The 14,940-nt window shown below is 58.8% G+C and overlaps 1 protein-coding gene across 1 annotated transcript; it reads left to right on the top strand.

Moving 5' to 3' along the window:
• Positions 1-2,370: 2,370 nt before the first annotated feature.
• Positions 2,371-14,620, top strand: LOC112317387 (solute carrier family 22 member 11). The gene is given in 11 exon segments (XM_053923811.1): positions 2,371-2,395; positions 2,398-2,759; positions 4,118-4,221; positions 6,348-6,502; positions 6,608-6,776; positions 8,381-8,504; positions 9,959-10,055; positions 11,419-11,661; positions 12,934-13,042; positions 14,019-14,204; positions 14,509-14,620. Coding segments are annotated over 11 exon segments (1,686 nt in total).
• The last annotated feature ends 320 nt before the right edge of the window (positions 14,621-14,940 follow it).

Here is a 14,940-nt window from a genome sequence, read left to right as displayed (position 1 = left end):
GGTAAAATGCATGTTCCTGGGCCCAGGGAAACGTCATTTTAGCCGGCCCCCCTGTGGCTTCTGACCCAGGCTCGGGTTTGAACCACCAACATGGCCAGAGAGGGGAAGTCTCTCTTCGAGGTAATGGTCCTGCATCCAGACCTGCCCCGTGGGTGCTGTTTGTACACAGGCACAAGGCACAGTTTTTTCCGTGTAAAAGTCAGCCTTCAGGCTGTTCCAGATTGGGGTTATGCCCAACTGGCGGCCTGTGCTTTACTGAGCAGTGGTTCTCTCTCTACTCCTCTCTCTTTGCTATTTCAAATGCATAATGAGCCCTGGCCGGGTGGCTCAGTTGGTTGGAGCATCGCTCCATACACCAAAAATTGTAGGTTCAATCCCTGGTCAGGACACATACCCAGGCTGTGGTTCAATCCCCAGTCGGGGGACACACGGGAGGCAACCAATCGATGTTTTTTTTTTTCACCTTGGTATTTCTCTCTCTCCCTTCTTTCTCTCTAACATCGATAAACATATCCTCGGGTGAGGATTTAAAACAGTGTATAATGAGTTCCTGCCCGGAGAGGCAGAGTAAGGAAGCAGCCTTGGCTTTGAAATCCAGGGCCGGAATCCGACTCCTTGACTTCCTGGCTGGATGACATCTGGCCAAGTTCCCGGAGTCCTGTGAGGAGGTTCTGGGAAGCGCAGGGTTCCGATGCGCACCCATACCTCACCCACGCACCCGGCAGTCAGACGTCCCCCTGGAACTGACGCAGCCGATTCCCTCTCACATCCTGGGAGGCGGCTTTGGGCTCCTGGGTTGGCGCTCCTTCTGACCCAAATCCTGAATTCCAGCCTTTGGCTGCGATTTGGTCCACAGCAGGCCCGAGGCCCCACAGCAGCTGGCCAGGGGCATGGGACAGAGCTCAGGCTTTGTTATTTTTTAAAGATTTTATTTATTTATTTTTAGACAGAGAGGAAGGGAGGGAGAAAGAGAGAGAGAGAAACATTAATGTGTGGTTGCCTCTCACATGGCCCCCACCCGGGACCTGGCCCGCAACCCAGGCATGTGCCCTGACCAAATACCCTTTGGTCCACAGGCTGGTGCTCAATCCACTGAGCAACACCAGCCAGAGTAGAGCTCAGGCTTTAGAGTCTGGTTTGAATCCTGGCTCCGCTGTGTGACCTGGGGCAAGCAGCCTGCCCTCTCTGAGCCTGTTTCCTTGTCTGGGGGAATTAGCATCACCTTTCTCCTGGGCCGTAACGAGGAGTGAGTGAGAGGTTGTCGGCAGCATGGTCCGCATAGAGCAGAGCAAGCAGCAGTCCAGGTGAGGCACTGGGGCGGGCTGACTTGGCCCCTCCTCACACCAAACTGCACTGGTGTGAAACCCTGGGTCACAGGGCGTGACTTTGTGACCTTACTCATTCCCCAACCCTGTGCGCCTGCCCAGCTCCAGGGCCCACAGAGGGGCTTCTAAGGGATGCCAGGAAATTGTAGCCTTGGTTTCCACCCTGGGGGAGCTTACAGTCTAATAAAGGCAACCTGGAACCTGGAAATGGAAGCTTCCCAAAATAGCACGGTCTGCAAGCTGGTCTCCCAGTCTGCCTGGCAGGAGGTGCCGGGGAAGGAGGGACTGGTCACAGGCCCCAGCCCTCCTCCAGCTCTCAGGCATCCCACCCCCACCCCTGCCTCCCCAAAGCCCAGCTAGGAGGTGAGGCCCTTCGCTGTCCTCACCTCTGTGCTTCAGCAAGATGGACTGAAATTGTCCAGCATGAGTGAAGGGGGGGGGGGGGGGCAACTGTTCCCTGACTTAAAGGGCCACACGTGGAGGGTTCTGAAAGCTTACGATTTGGGAGCGCGGGCCGGCGGGGTGCTGCTGGGGACATTCTCACAGCTGACCCTGCCTCTCTCACCCCGGAGCCCACGTGGAGACTAAACTTCAACCCAGGCTGTGAGGTCGGCCCATAGTAGATGTTTCCTCCACAGCTGTAATTCAGTAACATCACCGTGTTGCAGCTTACTGTTTTAAAAAAATCTTCCAGTGTGGAGAGCCGGAGTGCTCCAGGCGCCCCGGGCAGTCTGGGCACAGTGAGCTTTGTCCCCTAGTATCACAAGAGCAGCGGGGCCCCCACGCAGTCCCTCCTGGGAACAGGGTGAGGAGGAGCTTCTCAGAGCATCGAGGTCACCTCAAGACTGGCTTGGCTGGTTGCTGGTCAGTGGCTAAGCCCACCTGTCCAGAGAGGTGATCGGGGGGCAGGCCTGGGGGCCTGGGACCCTGGGACCCAGCGTTTGCTAGTGGTTCCCGGAAGCAGGCCGGGCACACACCGGCTCCCTGACCACTGCACCCCCCACCCCCACCAGGAGACCTGCCCTGGGTGCTGGCAGCTCTGTCCATGGCATTCTCCGAGCTCTTGGAGCAGGCGGGGGTGTGGGCCTCTTCCGGGTCCTGCCAGTCATCACTCTCCTCCTCCCCTCCATCTCAGCGCCCTCTCAAATGCTTCTGGACAACTTGGTGGCCACCCCTGGCCACTGCTGCGGGGCCCACATGCTGGACAATGGCTCTGAGGCCCCCGCGGCCCTCACACCCGAGGCGTTCCTAGTCATCTCCATCCCACCGGGCCTCAACCACAGGCCTCCCCAGTGTTGCCAATTCTGCCAGCCACAGCAGCAACTCCTGGACCCCAATGCCACGGCCACCAACTAGAGCGAGGCAGCCACGGAGCCTTGTGTGGACGGCTGGGTCTACGACCGCAGCACCTTCACCCCCACCATCGTGGCCGAGGTAAGGGCCTCCCCCCGCCCACCCCATAGCTTTCCTCCTTCCTGGCCTGCCAGTGACGGCTGCCCACCCAGGACTGGGGTGCCGTATCACCACGTATCACTGCGCACTCGGCCCGGGTTCTGATCTGTGGCTCGGGTTTCAGCAGGAACAGGAGGCTCCCAGGGTCTTACGTCAGCTGGCAGATTCAGAATCAGTCAACGTTTAAACCAATAATAGCAACTTAACGAGTCTTCTCCTTTTGCCTTTTGAGTAGCAGACATTGTTCCAAATGCTTTCCCTGTAGTCACATCTCATGGGGTGGGGCTTATTATTGTCCCCATTTAGTAAAGGACCAAACAGATGCACAGAGAGGTTAAGTAGCTTGTCCCAGGACACACAGCTGAAGAACACTGGGGCCTGATATGACCTAGGCAGTCAGGGGCCGGAACCTGGGACTCCATTGCCCTCCTGTCCTGCCTCCAGGGTCATGGGCCAGCACAAAGGTGGGAAGCAGATCCTGTCATTGGGGAAGGGACGGGCAGCAGGGAAGGCCTCTCTGAGGAAGGGACATTTAAGATGAGACTAGATTACTAGATTACTAGAAAAGAACTCAGTCCCCTGGAGGCAGGGAGAGAGCCCCAGGTCTGAGCCAAGAGCGGGGGCGGGGAGTGGGTGAGGGCTCGATTTTCTTCAAGTGCAAAGGGAAGTCACCAGAGGCTGCTTCCAGGCAGGGCAGCCATGCGACCTGACTTGCATTTTCAAGAGGTCACTTTGCAAGGTGGCTCCTACTGCTACCACCCAGGAGAGAAGGGCAGACACAGAGACATGAGGGAAGCTGCAGGTGCCAGTGGAGGGCTGACCTGGCAGGGGGCAGTGGCGGGGGCCAGGTGATGGAGGCCCACCCTGGGCCAGAGGCGCTGAAATCCTCCCAGGGACGCGTGCGCAGCTCCTGTTGGAGCTCACGGCCTGTGAGACCACTGGCTGAGAAAGTAGGCCGGCCGGTGCAGGGTCGCTCCCAAGTCCACCCTCCAGTAACCAGCAGAGCTGGAATTTGAGCCTGTGTTTAACCACCTCCCACCACTGCCCGCCACCGCGCCCTCCTGCACTCAGAGTGGCCGTGGTTGTCACACTGTCAGACCCAGAGCCCTGTCACATTCGTCACATTCATGCCATGCAGCTGGCTGTGCGTAGAGAGTGGAGGCCCATGGCCAGCACACCCCTTCCGCTCTGTCACCTGGCGCTAGGGATCTGGGGGCCCCACGGTGGGTGGCCAAACCCGCAGGACCCAGGCGGGAAGCTCCCAGCTGGGACCTTCCTCTGCCCCATCTGGCTAGTCCATGTCCACTGAGCTGGGCTGTCGCACACTCCTTCTCTTCCAGTGGGGCCTGGTGTGCGGCCACCAGGGCCTGAAGTTCCTGGGCCAGGCCGGCTTCATGGCCGGGATGCTGTGGGGCCCCTTCGCCTAGGGCCTCCTCTCCTGCTGGTAAGTACTCCTTGGCTGCTTCTGGATAGAATGAGCATGGGGGCGGGGGTTTGACAGCGGTGCAGAAATGTCACATGAGTGTCTGTGCTCCCTGAAGAGGGGCACCCTTGGTCCAGGGTCTGGACTTGGGTCCCAGGTCACCAGGGAGCGGTGATGCCCAAGAACTCAGGCCGGGTGAGAAATTACCCTGAGCTCCGTCACTCTCTGTCCTTCAGCTACTGCGTCCACCTTTACTGAGCACCTACTGCGTGCTGGGCGCTGCATAGCCCCTGCTCTCGGGGAGCCAGCAGTCTTCTGGGGGAGAAAGAGACCCCTTTTCCCTTTTTTCTTTTAACTTCAAGTACAAGGCACACTCTGAAACAGAAATACTCCCACTCCTCTTTCCCTTCCCTCCTCTCCCCCTCCCCTCCCTCGCCTTCCCACCTGGTGGTGTGCCCAGGAAGTGGTCTGGGGCCTTCCCTCTCCCGCTGCCCTCCTTCCTGCCAGCCACGCTATCCAGTGCCCCTGACACCCCTCAGCTAGCGACCCTAACCACCTGCCTGGAGCTCCCATCTGGAGGCGCCTCACTGACGTGGGCCAGAGCTGGAATGCAGATGCCCCGGCCTGGCCTGCCCACCAGACTCCGTCTCAGAAAACAGCCCCACCCATGAGCACCCAGAACCCTGGGAGCCACCCAGTCCTCCTTCCCTCACCCCCTGGCCCAGCCCCCTCCTCTGCACGCTGTCCCCTCACTCCAGCCACCACCATCCCCAGCCTGTGCCGGCCGGGCCGGGCCACCACCAGCTCTGCTGAGAAAGCTTGTCCCCAATGCAGCCCTCACAGTGACTTTGCCAAAACTGTGTGAGGATCGGGTGGATGCCCCACCCAGGACAGACCCTGCTCACGGCCACCTGTCCCCTCCCCTGCTTTGTGTCCCGCACACTGGCCTAAGCTCCAGGCCTCTGCCTCAGAGAGCCCTCCCAGGCTGCCGGGCTGGGGCCCCTGCCCTGGCCTCGGGCACCAACGTCTGGTGGCCCTTCCTCACATCCCTCATTGTAACATCCCCCACAACACCCACTCATTCACTGTATCCTCACCAGATGTAGTGCCAAGCGGGCAGGGCTCGGGTATGGCACCCCCAGTGCCCGCATGTGGCGCAGGCGTGGCCTTGAGAATAGGTGGACGGCTTCCCGGCCTCCACCTCTCTCCGGGCGGTGCAGGCTCTGCGGCGCCACTGCTGTGTCCCGGCTCCCGCTTTGCACGTCCTCGCTTCCTAGGAGGCAGGCTTGTGGCTACTCTGTGCCTTGGTTTCCTCCTGTAAGTGGGGACCCTGGCACCTACCCTGGGGTTGTTATGGTGTAGTGAGTGAGTTAATCCCTTAGAGAGCGTGGGCCTCAGCATCTGTGGGTCCCAGGTGACCCTGAATGTGGCAGTGAGCCCGAGTAGCAGGGAGGGGCGTGCTGCTGCCACCCCTGCCCCAGGGCCTGCCCACATGGGGGGCTCGGCCAGGCAGGGTAGAGGCTGACCTGCATCTCTCCGATTGAACCGACACGTAGTTATTGAAGCACAGGCTGTGGCTTGGGCGGAGCTGGCCCAGGGCAGCAGCGGCCGTGAGCCTGTGCCCACTGGGCGGAGGGAGGGCCCTCCCTGGGTTGTCCCCTGGGAGGTCCTGTCACCGTGCACAGATAGGTAGGTGCACACCGGCTGGGTGGCCCAGGGCCCCATGTGCTCGGCCTCCCGGCCACACTGTCCCTTGCTCAGTGTCTTGTTTTCACAGCGGTCCTACAAGGCCTGTCTTCATGAACGCCTCCATTTTACAGAGGGGGAAACTGAGGCTCAGCGTCATTGAGTCATGTGCTTAAGGTCGCCCAGGAAGGGCAGAGGGGGACTCAAACCCAGGCATCCGATGCCGAAGTCCACTTCTGACCACGAGGCTGTGCTGCCCACAGAGAGCGAGGCGTCGCCATTGCACGACAGGCGCCCTCTGCACGCGCTCCGGGGGCTCGGGGAGGGGCGCACCGCCTGCACTGACTTGTGTGCCCACAGCAGGGCTCCGGCAGGGGCTCCGGCAGGCACCCCGGCTTGACTCCTCTACGCCCGTGTCCCAGGCCCCTCGCCAGGCCCCGCTGTGCTTGCTCCCCAGACAGGTTTGGGCGGAAGTCGATGCTGAGCTGGTGGTGCCTGCAGGGGGCCGTGGCCACCACTAGCACCATCTTTGCCCCCACTTTTCTCATCTATTGTGGCCTCCGATTTTTCAGCGCTTCTGGATTGGCCGGAATCTTCCTGACCTCAACGACACTCTGTGAGTCACTTGCTCTGCCCGCCCCCTGCCATGGGGGGGAGGGGAGCATGGGGCCCAAGGCCGCCATGCGAGGCCTCACACGCATGCAACCACGTCACCTTTCAGTGGTGGAGTGGGCCGTGACCCACAGGCAAGCTGTCACATTGACAGTTCTGGGGTGCAGCTACCGCACAGGCCGGGTGGCCCCAGGTGGTCTGGCCTTCGCCCTGCGGGACTGGCGAGCCCTCCATCTGGCCACGTCAGCGCCCTTCTTTGCCATCTTCCTGATATCCTGGTAGGTACGGTGTAGGGCCTTTTCCCTTGGGGAGTGCATCAGTGAACAGGAGGGGGACCCAGGGTGGGAGGGTGCCACCACCCTGGCTGGCCAAGAGTCCAAGAAGCTGAGAGCCGTGGACAGGGCTGATGTGAATGGGGCCCTCGCTGGGGAGAGACGGTTCGGAGACTTGGAGTTCCAGGGAGGGCATTTCCGCTAGAGGTCTGGGGTCCCACCCAGCCCACTGGTCCCCCTCCCGTTGGCATCAGCACCCCCACACGCAGCGACCTCGCCTGCACATCACTTGTTGAGCCCGTGGGCATGCGAGTCGTGGGGACTGGATTCAGATATGGAGAGATGTCATCATCGCTATTATTTTGGCGCTACAAAAATCCCTGAGGTCTGCAGATACAGCAGGGCCTCGGGACTCATGGTTAATTTGTTCCGGAACTCGTGAGGAGCACCGAAACTGACAAGTACTGGACGATGAAGCCTTTTCTCCCGTGGGGCAGCATCGTGACTCAGACAAGTTCTAGCAAGTGTGACGAGTTCCGAGCAAGCACCAAGGGCTAAAACATCTTTTTCTCATGAAAATGCAGCGAGTGCAGGGTTTGACGAGTTCTGGAGCCGACAGACGGGTACTGGGGTGTGACTGTGCCTGCTGGGTGGGGACGGGAGGAGGAGATGTGGGAAACAAACACAAATTCAGGTCCCCATGGGTTCTCTTGGGCCCGTGAGTCGGAGTTGAGCTCACCCGGGGCCCAGGCGAGTCTGCTGTGGGGTGCAGAGAGTCATTAGGGCTGGCTCACTACTTCTCAGGTACTCACCGCACTCCTGCCCCCTGCACTGGCCACGCCCCTTATGCAGGCCACCCTGGTCACCTGATTGGCTGTGTCCTGAAAGCTGTTGGTAACACCAGATGTGTGTTAACATTTCTTCTAACGAGGGAGGTGATATTATTACCAGCGTTTTCAGATGAGGGACTGAGGCCTTGAGAGGGTCAGTCACCCGCCCAAGGCCACGCAGCTGGTGAGGGCCAGAGGCAGGATGGGAACCCAGGTAGGCGGGCTCTTTTCACCGCTGTCAAACTGGATCCAGAAGTTTCTCTTAGCTTCTCTACACACTGGGTGGAGATCCTGCTGGCTGGGAAACTCTGCCCCTTTCACCAGGGAGACCCTTCTCCCTGCCCACCTGCCCAAGGCTGGGGAGGAGACTTGTTTATAAAACCTTTCGGTCTGGCTGGCATTGTTTTTAATGTGTGGGTTTTTTTTTTTTTTAATTCAGCATGACGTAAGCTTTCTGCTACGGAAATGGCCCCAGAATCAGCCTGGCCCACGCGGCCTGTGTGCCGGCTGTGCGCACTGCCCAGGTGGGCAGGATCTGGCTTCCAGGGAGCCAGTTGGGATGGCCCTGGGGGAAAGGCTTAGGCCCTCATCTGAAAGTCTCAGAGACTACATCTCCCAGCCTGGCATTACCATTGCAGAGGGAGGCATGGCTGCCTTCTCCCCACTCCTGAGGCAGGGGGCGGGTCTGCTGCCTGCCATGCCCTCCACACCTGACCTGTGGGGTGGGCCCAGCATACATGGGAAAAACAAGGACCCAACAGGCTGTTCTTTCTTTAACAGGTGGCTGCCAGAATCAGCACAATGGCTAATTAGTACTGGCAAACCAGACCGAGCCCTTCAGAAACTCAAAAAAGTGGCCAGGATAAACGGCCACAAGGATGCCAAGACGACACTGACCATAGAGGTGAGATGCTGCTTTTTGGGATCGAGAGTGTGGTACGTGACTGGGAAAGGACACCTGCTGATATATTATCAGTATTATCACCATCTTCACCACTGCCCGCTCTACCACCACCTCCATAACCACCACCATTACCATCACCACCACCATTACCATCACCTTCACCATCACCACCACCACCGTCATCACCACCACCATCACCACCATCACCATCACCACCACATCACAACCACCACCACCACCATCACCACATCACCACCACCACCACCATCACCGCCACCACCACCACCACCATCACCACCATTACCATCACCACCACCATTACGTCACCTTCACCATCGTCACCGCCGCTATCATCACCACCACCATCACCACTACCACCACCATCACCACTACCACCACCACCACCACCATCACCACCATTACCATCACCACCATTACCGTCACCACCACCATTACCGTCACCTTCACCATCATCACTACCACCACCATCATCATCACCATCATCAGCACCACCATCACTTCTACACAAACACAACCACCATCACTACCACCAATAGTAACAACACCACTAACAACAACATCACAATCATGCACACCTCACCATTACCTTCACCACCCCCATCAGCACCTCGCCAGCAGACCACAACTATGAACTTCATCTTCATCACCACTAGCATCACAAATACCATCACCAACATCACCATCAACATCTCTATGAAGCACCATCATCCCCATCACCATTATTATCACCAACACCTTCACTGCCATCACCACTGCCAATAACAATACAACTGTTATCAACAACACACCCACCTCTATTATTCACCACCTTAATCCACTTGTATTGCACACCTACCTCATGAGGCTTCTCTGTGTATTTGGGAACAGGATGTTCTTATTCAAAGGTAACTACTTCAGGGAGGTAGGTGTGGGAAGATGTGCAGCCAGAAACAAGAGGATGCAAATCGCCCTGGGGCAGGAGGATCAGGGAAGGCTTCCAGGAAGAGGCAAGTTAGAGCTGTCCAGGACTGAACTGAGCACAAGGCAGACAGAGCCCAGAGATGCAGCAGGAGGCTGGATGGGCCCTCAGGGTGCAAAGAGGAGCCAGTATGGCTGGAGGGGGCAGGCCCTGATGCCAGCCTTGATGAGTGAGGACGGAGGGCAGGGTTTTGCGTAGTAGCTGCTGAGAGCATCCTGCAGCCTGGAGCGCAGAGGGCCAGAGCTAGGACCCGAGACTCTCTCCTCGGTTCCAAGTGGGCAGGCCAGGTCTGCAGAGGAAGCTCGGCCAGGAGGCAGAGAAAGCGCTTTCTGTCCCCATCCCACCTTCCCCTGAGGGCCCTCCAGTCTCCAGAGGTCAAGGCCAGTCTCCCCCATTTCTCTGGACACCATTCCCTGGCATGGGGGTGGGGCAGGGCCACGGGCCCAACAGTCACTGCGGCCCTGTGCCCCCGGAGGTGCTGATGTCCACCATGGAGGAGGAGGTGGCCTCTGCAAGGGCCCACCAGTCGCAGCTAGACCTGTTCCACGGGCCCATACTCCACAGGATTAACGGTGAGGGACGCCATCCTTGTCTATTCTCCTGGGTGCATGGCTGCAGAGGGGAGGGGGAGTGATGTTGTGTGGGGGCCCCTGCAGGCCTCTGGGGGTGCATCTCCAGCTGAGACAGGCAGCTCCTCAGGAGGCAGGAGTCCTGGAAGGCAGGGGACAGACAGTACGTGCAGAATTGGCCTAGAGGCCAGCTCCTGCTGGGGGGGCCCCCGGCCAGGCTGACAGTACAGGGCGGAGGGAGAGCCCCAGTCCAGCAGTGGCTGCAGCGGCCCCTGCGCTTCAGCAATGGACTCAACCCAATAGCGCGCTTCTCAGGGGTGGGGGGCCCAGGGCACCCTCTTATCCCTCTGAGCCACCCTGAGAGATAAGCTCATTTACAGGTACAGGAGGGGACAGAGGGGTCCAGAGTGGCAAGTAACTTGCTCAAGAGGACAAGCAGGCATTTGAAGGGAGGCCGAGCTGTCTCCTGTCCCAGGTGTCACCAGCAGGCCCCACATGGGGTATGGAATCCTCGCCACCCCCCACCCAGGAGGCCCTGTCTGGGCACTCAAGGGGCCTGGGACTAAGAAAAGGCCCCTTAATAAAACAAATGCAGCTAAAGTGGCTTCTACAAGAGCATGTGGAAAAGTGAGAGTCAGATTCGATGGGGACTTACCTTGAAATGGAACTGAAGATTAGGAAAATGTTTATTTTATGCTCTATTTAGCCACATGTGTGTTATGAGGGCAAACATTTGCTACATCTTAGATCAGAGAATGGATCAAATGGTTTTTTTTAAGATTTTATTTATTTATTTTTAGAGCGGGGGGGAAGGGAGGGAGAAAGAGAGGCAGAGAAACATCATTGTGTGGTTGACTCTTGCATGCCCCCTAAAGGGCTGGAGACATCAGACCTTCCATCTGAAGGAGGGACAGCCCAGCCCCGCCTCCTCCACCGACACTTCATTCTACCATGAATCCATCTTTTAAGGCCGAGAAATGGGCTACCAGAGAGGGGCAGGGACCTCTCTGGTTAACAGATCCAGAGTCAGGCCGTGGCTCCAGAAACAAAGCCAGAGGTTGCTGGAGCCAGAACAAGGGGCCTCTCAGCCTGCCCCTCAGAGCCCCTGTCCGCATGGGGCCCGTCAGGCCTTCCCTCTCATCGCAGCCAGGAGGCTGCCCCGGCATCCACCCATGGCCTGGCCCTGGAACGGATGAGGCCACTGCCCTCCCCACCCTTTCCTGGGACAGCCCAACCCTGGGGAGACACAACCTACGTTTGGCAGGCTTCTGTGGCTCTGGCAGTGACAAGCTCAGGCTTGGCTGTGTCCTCTAGGGACAGCCTCGGGTCAGGCGGTGCGGCAGGGCGCCCTCTCCCTATGGGGCAGGGACCCGACTTCCGGCTGTGCCCTGTAGCTTCTCCCTCATGATCTCCTACTTCGGGCTGGTCCACCACCTACAGAACCTGGGAGATGACATCTTCCTCCTCCAAGTCCTGTTTGGCACTGTGGACTTCCTGGGCCCAACTGCCAACAACGTCTTGCTCAAGGTCTTTGGCCACTGCGTAGTCCTGGCCGACTCCCAGGCCACAACTGGCCTCTCCATCCTGGCCAACATGCTGGTCCCACAGGGTGAGGCCAGGGTAGTGAGCAGGAGAAGAAAGGGTGCCGCTGACCACCCGGGGCAATTGCTTCCCTGCCCACCGCTCTGCACGAACCACCCTGGCCTCCTTCCCCTCCACGGGCCCCAAGGCTGGACGGGCCCCAAGGCTGGGCGGGCCCACTGTCCCGGCTCTGCCCGTCTATCACCATTACAACCTTTGCCATATCATCTCGGGAATCCAATCTGCAAATAGCCGTTGCCCATCTTCCTGAGGAAGTTGAGGTTCAGAGTGGTGAAGTCACGTGCCCAAGATCCCTCAGCCAGCAAGTGCCGGAGCCAGGGTCTGGAGCAGACCTCAGGGCCGGGGCTGGAGCCTGCGAGGGAAGAAGGGCCAGGAAGGCTGAGACAGGCGCTAGGTGGCTGGACATGAGGAGGGAAAGGCACGTGGAAATGAGGCACCGAGTCCAGTGAGCGTGGTCAAATGCAGAGAGCTTGGCAGGGCTGCCTAGGGCCTCTGTGGTCCTCTTCTAATTTTGGAATGAGGCTGCAGGGCCCTGAAGCTGCAGAGAGCCTCTCTCTGTTCCCTTTGTTTCTTAAGGAGGGATACTGGGCCCTGGCTCTATAGCTCAGTTGGTTAGAGCATCATCCAGATATGCCAAGTTTGCTGGTTTGATTCCCGGTCAGGGCACACACAAGAATCAACCACTGACTGCATAAATAAGTGGAACAACAAATCAATCTCTCTCTCTCTTTCCTTTCCTCTCTCTCTCTAAAATCAATAAATACAATTTTTTTTAAAGGAGGAAGACTGGGGCAGAGGCAGGGATGGCTGGAGTGTGACCTGGACCTCAGCTTCCTGGAGAGGAACCCTGCTACCCACCCACGCTCTCTGTGAACTCCAGGGGTCCCCACAGGCAGGCTGAGGGAGAGTGAGAAGGATTCTGGGTACCTGGGCCCCTCGCAACCCTCTCCTTCATGGGAAGGGCCCAGGGCTCTCAGGACCTGAGGTGCGCTGCATGGCGGCCACACTGTAGGAGGCAGGCCTCCTGTGCTGCCCTCAGCCGCCCTGCCATGCTCACCCATTCCAGACCTGGCTGCCTTCTTGCCTTGCCTCCCCGCCCCCAGCCACCTGCCATGATGTCACCCTGCCCTGAGTCCCTACTTGACCCAGGGTGGCCTGGCACTGCCCAGGACGTGCCTTCAGCCCAACGAAGCCTTGGGGGACCTAGCGCCTCAGCTCCAGGCTGGCTGGGTGGGCAACCTCTTGGGCTGACCCCACTCTCCTCTTTGCCTCTGCCCAGACTTTCAGAGCCTGCGGGTAGTCTTTGCAGTCCTGGGAAAGGGCTGTTTCGGTATGTGCCTAACCTGCTACTCTGTCTACAAGGCCGAGCTCTTCCCAACCTTGCTGTGGTAGGCTGGGCTGCGGGCTACACCCCAGAGAGGCTGCCAGACTGGGGGATGGGCGAGAAAGGGACACCCCCAGGAGGGTCCGTGGGGAGGCCGAGGAGGGCCAGGCACCCAGGGATACACAGCAGAAGGCAGAGGGGGCCCAGCTTCCTTCCCCCAAGGCCATCCTCAGCCAGGGCCTCCCCGAGCAGCCTGTCCCCGAGCCCTGACCTGGGAGGCCACCTGGCAGCAGAGCCCCCAGCAGGCCTCCAGGCCTGTGATTGGAAACTACCCTCTGTTTGGGTAGAACCTGGTAAGGAAACCAACAGCTGCCCTGGTAGAGTGGGGACCCTTACCTTGTCCCCACTGTCCCTCCTTGTCACAGTAGAGTCACCTCCTCAGAACCCAAGGGCTCTAGGGGACACAGACAGAAAACAAGTGGTCTCAAGTTAGACCACCCTCACACTGGGCAGCTGGGTAAACTGAGGCTTCGGGACTTGGTGTCAAAGGACTTCCTTGACAGGAGGTCAGGAGTGGACCGCAGCTCCCCCGACTCCTCGACCCGTGCTCTCCCTCACTCACGGCGCTCACTCACTCACGAGTCCAGCCTTTCATTCATTTTTTTGATGCTTACTAATTGATTTTGTTGATATCATATAGAAAGCGCAAGCTGGCAACTCAGTGTCACGGCAGCAGCCCTGAGGCCAGCCCCCAAATGACCTAAGACGAGAGTGGAGTGGACCCTAGATAGTTCCCAAGAAGGACACTGGATGTTCCCAGGAAGCAGAGGCCCCTCTTCTGGATGGGAAAATCTAGGTGGGCTCCATGGAGGAGGTGGCATTATGGAAGGCCCTGAAGAGGGCAACTGCTTTAGTCCAGTTTGTCCTCCCCTGGCATCTCCTGACCCAGCCAAAGGTTCCCCCCACCCACCCTTTGGTAAAGCACTCTCCTCTGAAGTGCCAATGATGACAAGGGTTTGGGCCATCCCCTCTACCCACAGGATGACAGCAGATGGCTTCCTGCAGTTAGTAGGTCATCTTGGGGCCATGCTGGACCCCCTGATCGGATGACCCGCCAGGCCCTGCCCCTGCTGCCCTCTCCCCCTCATTTCCAGTCTTGTCCTGCTCTTCCTCCCGGAGACACAGGGACTTCCACTACCTGATGCCATCCAGGACCTGGAGAACCAGTGAGTGACCCCCAGACACCTGGGAGTGGGCCTGGGCTTCCTCTCACACGGGGATGTGCCGGGTAGGGCTGCAGATGTGGTGGCTCGCCGCTCAGGGAGACGTCCTGGTGGAGAGGGCAGCACCTGGGCTGGGCTTGCCGTCAGGATGACGGGAGCTGCAGGGGGGGCGAGGCTTGTGCTTCTGGAACCATTGAATCCTGACGACACCCTGCCAGGGAGAGACAGTTGCTCTCTGCATTTTCAAAAACCTCAGAGAGATGAAGCGACTTATTCCACGTCTCATGGGCGACGGTACTTTCGGCAGGAAAGCACAATGGTTACCAGCCGGCCCTGCAGCCGGACTGCCTAGAGCTAAATCCCTACCCACCTGGGCATGTGGCTCACCTCTCTTACCAAAACTGCCCGGAGAGAGATAGCGTCCGTTGTCCCAGTCAAGTCTTCCCCCAGAGAATTCCAGGCCCAGACAGAGCCACAGGCAAGTTCCCCTGGACCCTCCGGGAACAAATCACGCTACTCCCCTGTATGTGCTTGGAGAGAAGAGGAATGCGGGAACAGTCCTCAGCTTCATTTTACAGTCAGGTCCACCTTTACGTTTCTGCTTCCTCATTTGTAAAACGGGTGTTAAAAAAAGAAAAAGGAAAACCAGCCAAGCTGGAGCAGTTGTTTTTGGGTTTGAACGAGTGGTTACAGGAAAGCACCCAGGACGGGCCCAGGGCCCTCAGCGCGTGCTGGCTCG

This window comes from Desmodus rotundus, chromosome 5 (genome assembly GCF_022682495.2).
Source record: "Desmodus rotundus isolate HL8 chromosome 5, HLdesRot8A.1, whole genome shotgun sequence".
In the NCBI taxonomy this organism is placed as follows: domain Eukaryota; kingdom Metazoa; phylum Chordata; class Mammalia; order Chiroptera; family Phyllostomidae; genus Desmodus; species Desmodus rotundus.
Note: the sequence above shows the minus strand (reverse complement) of the source record. Positions and strands in the feature narration are given on the sequence as shown.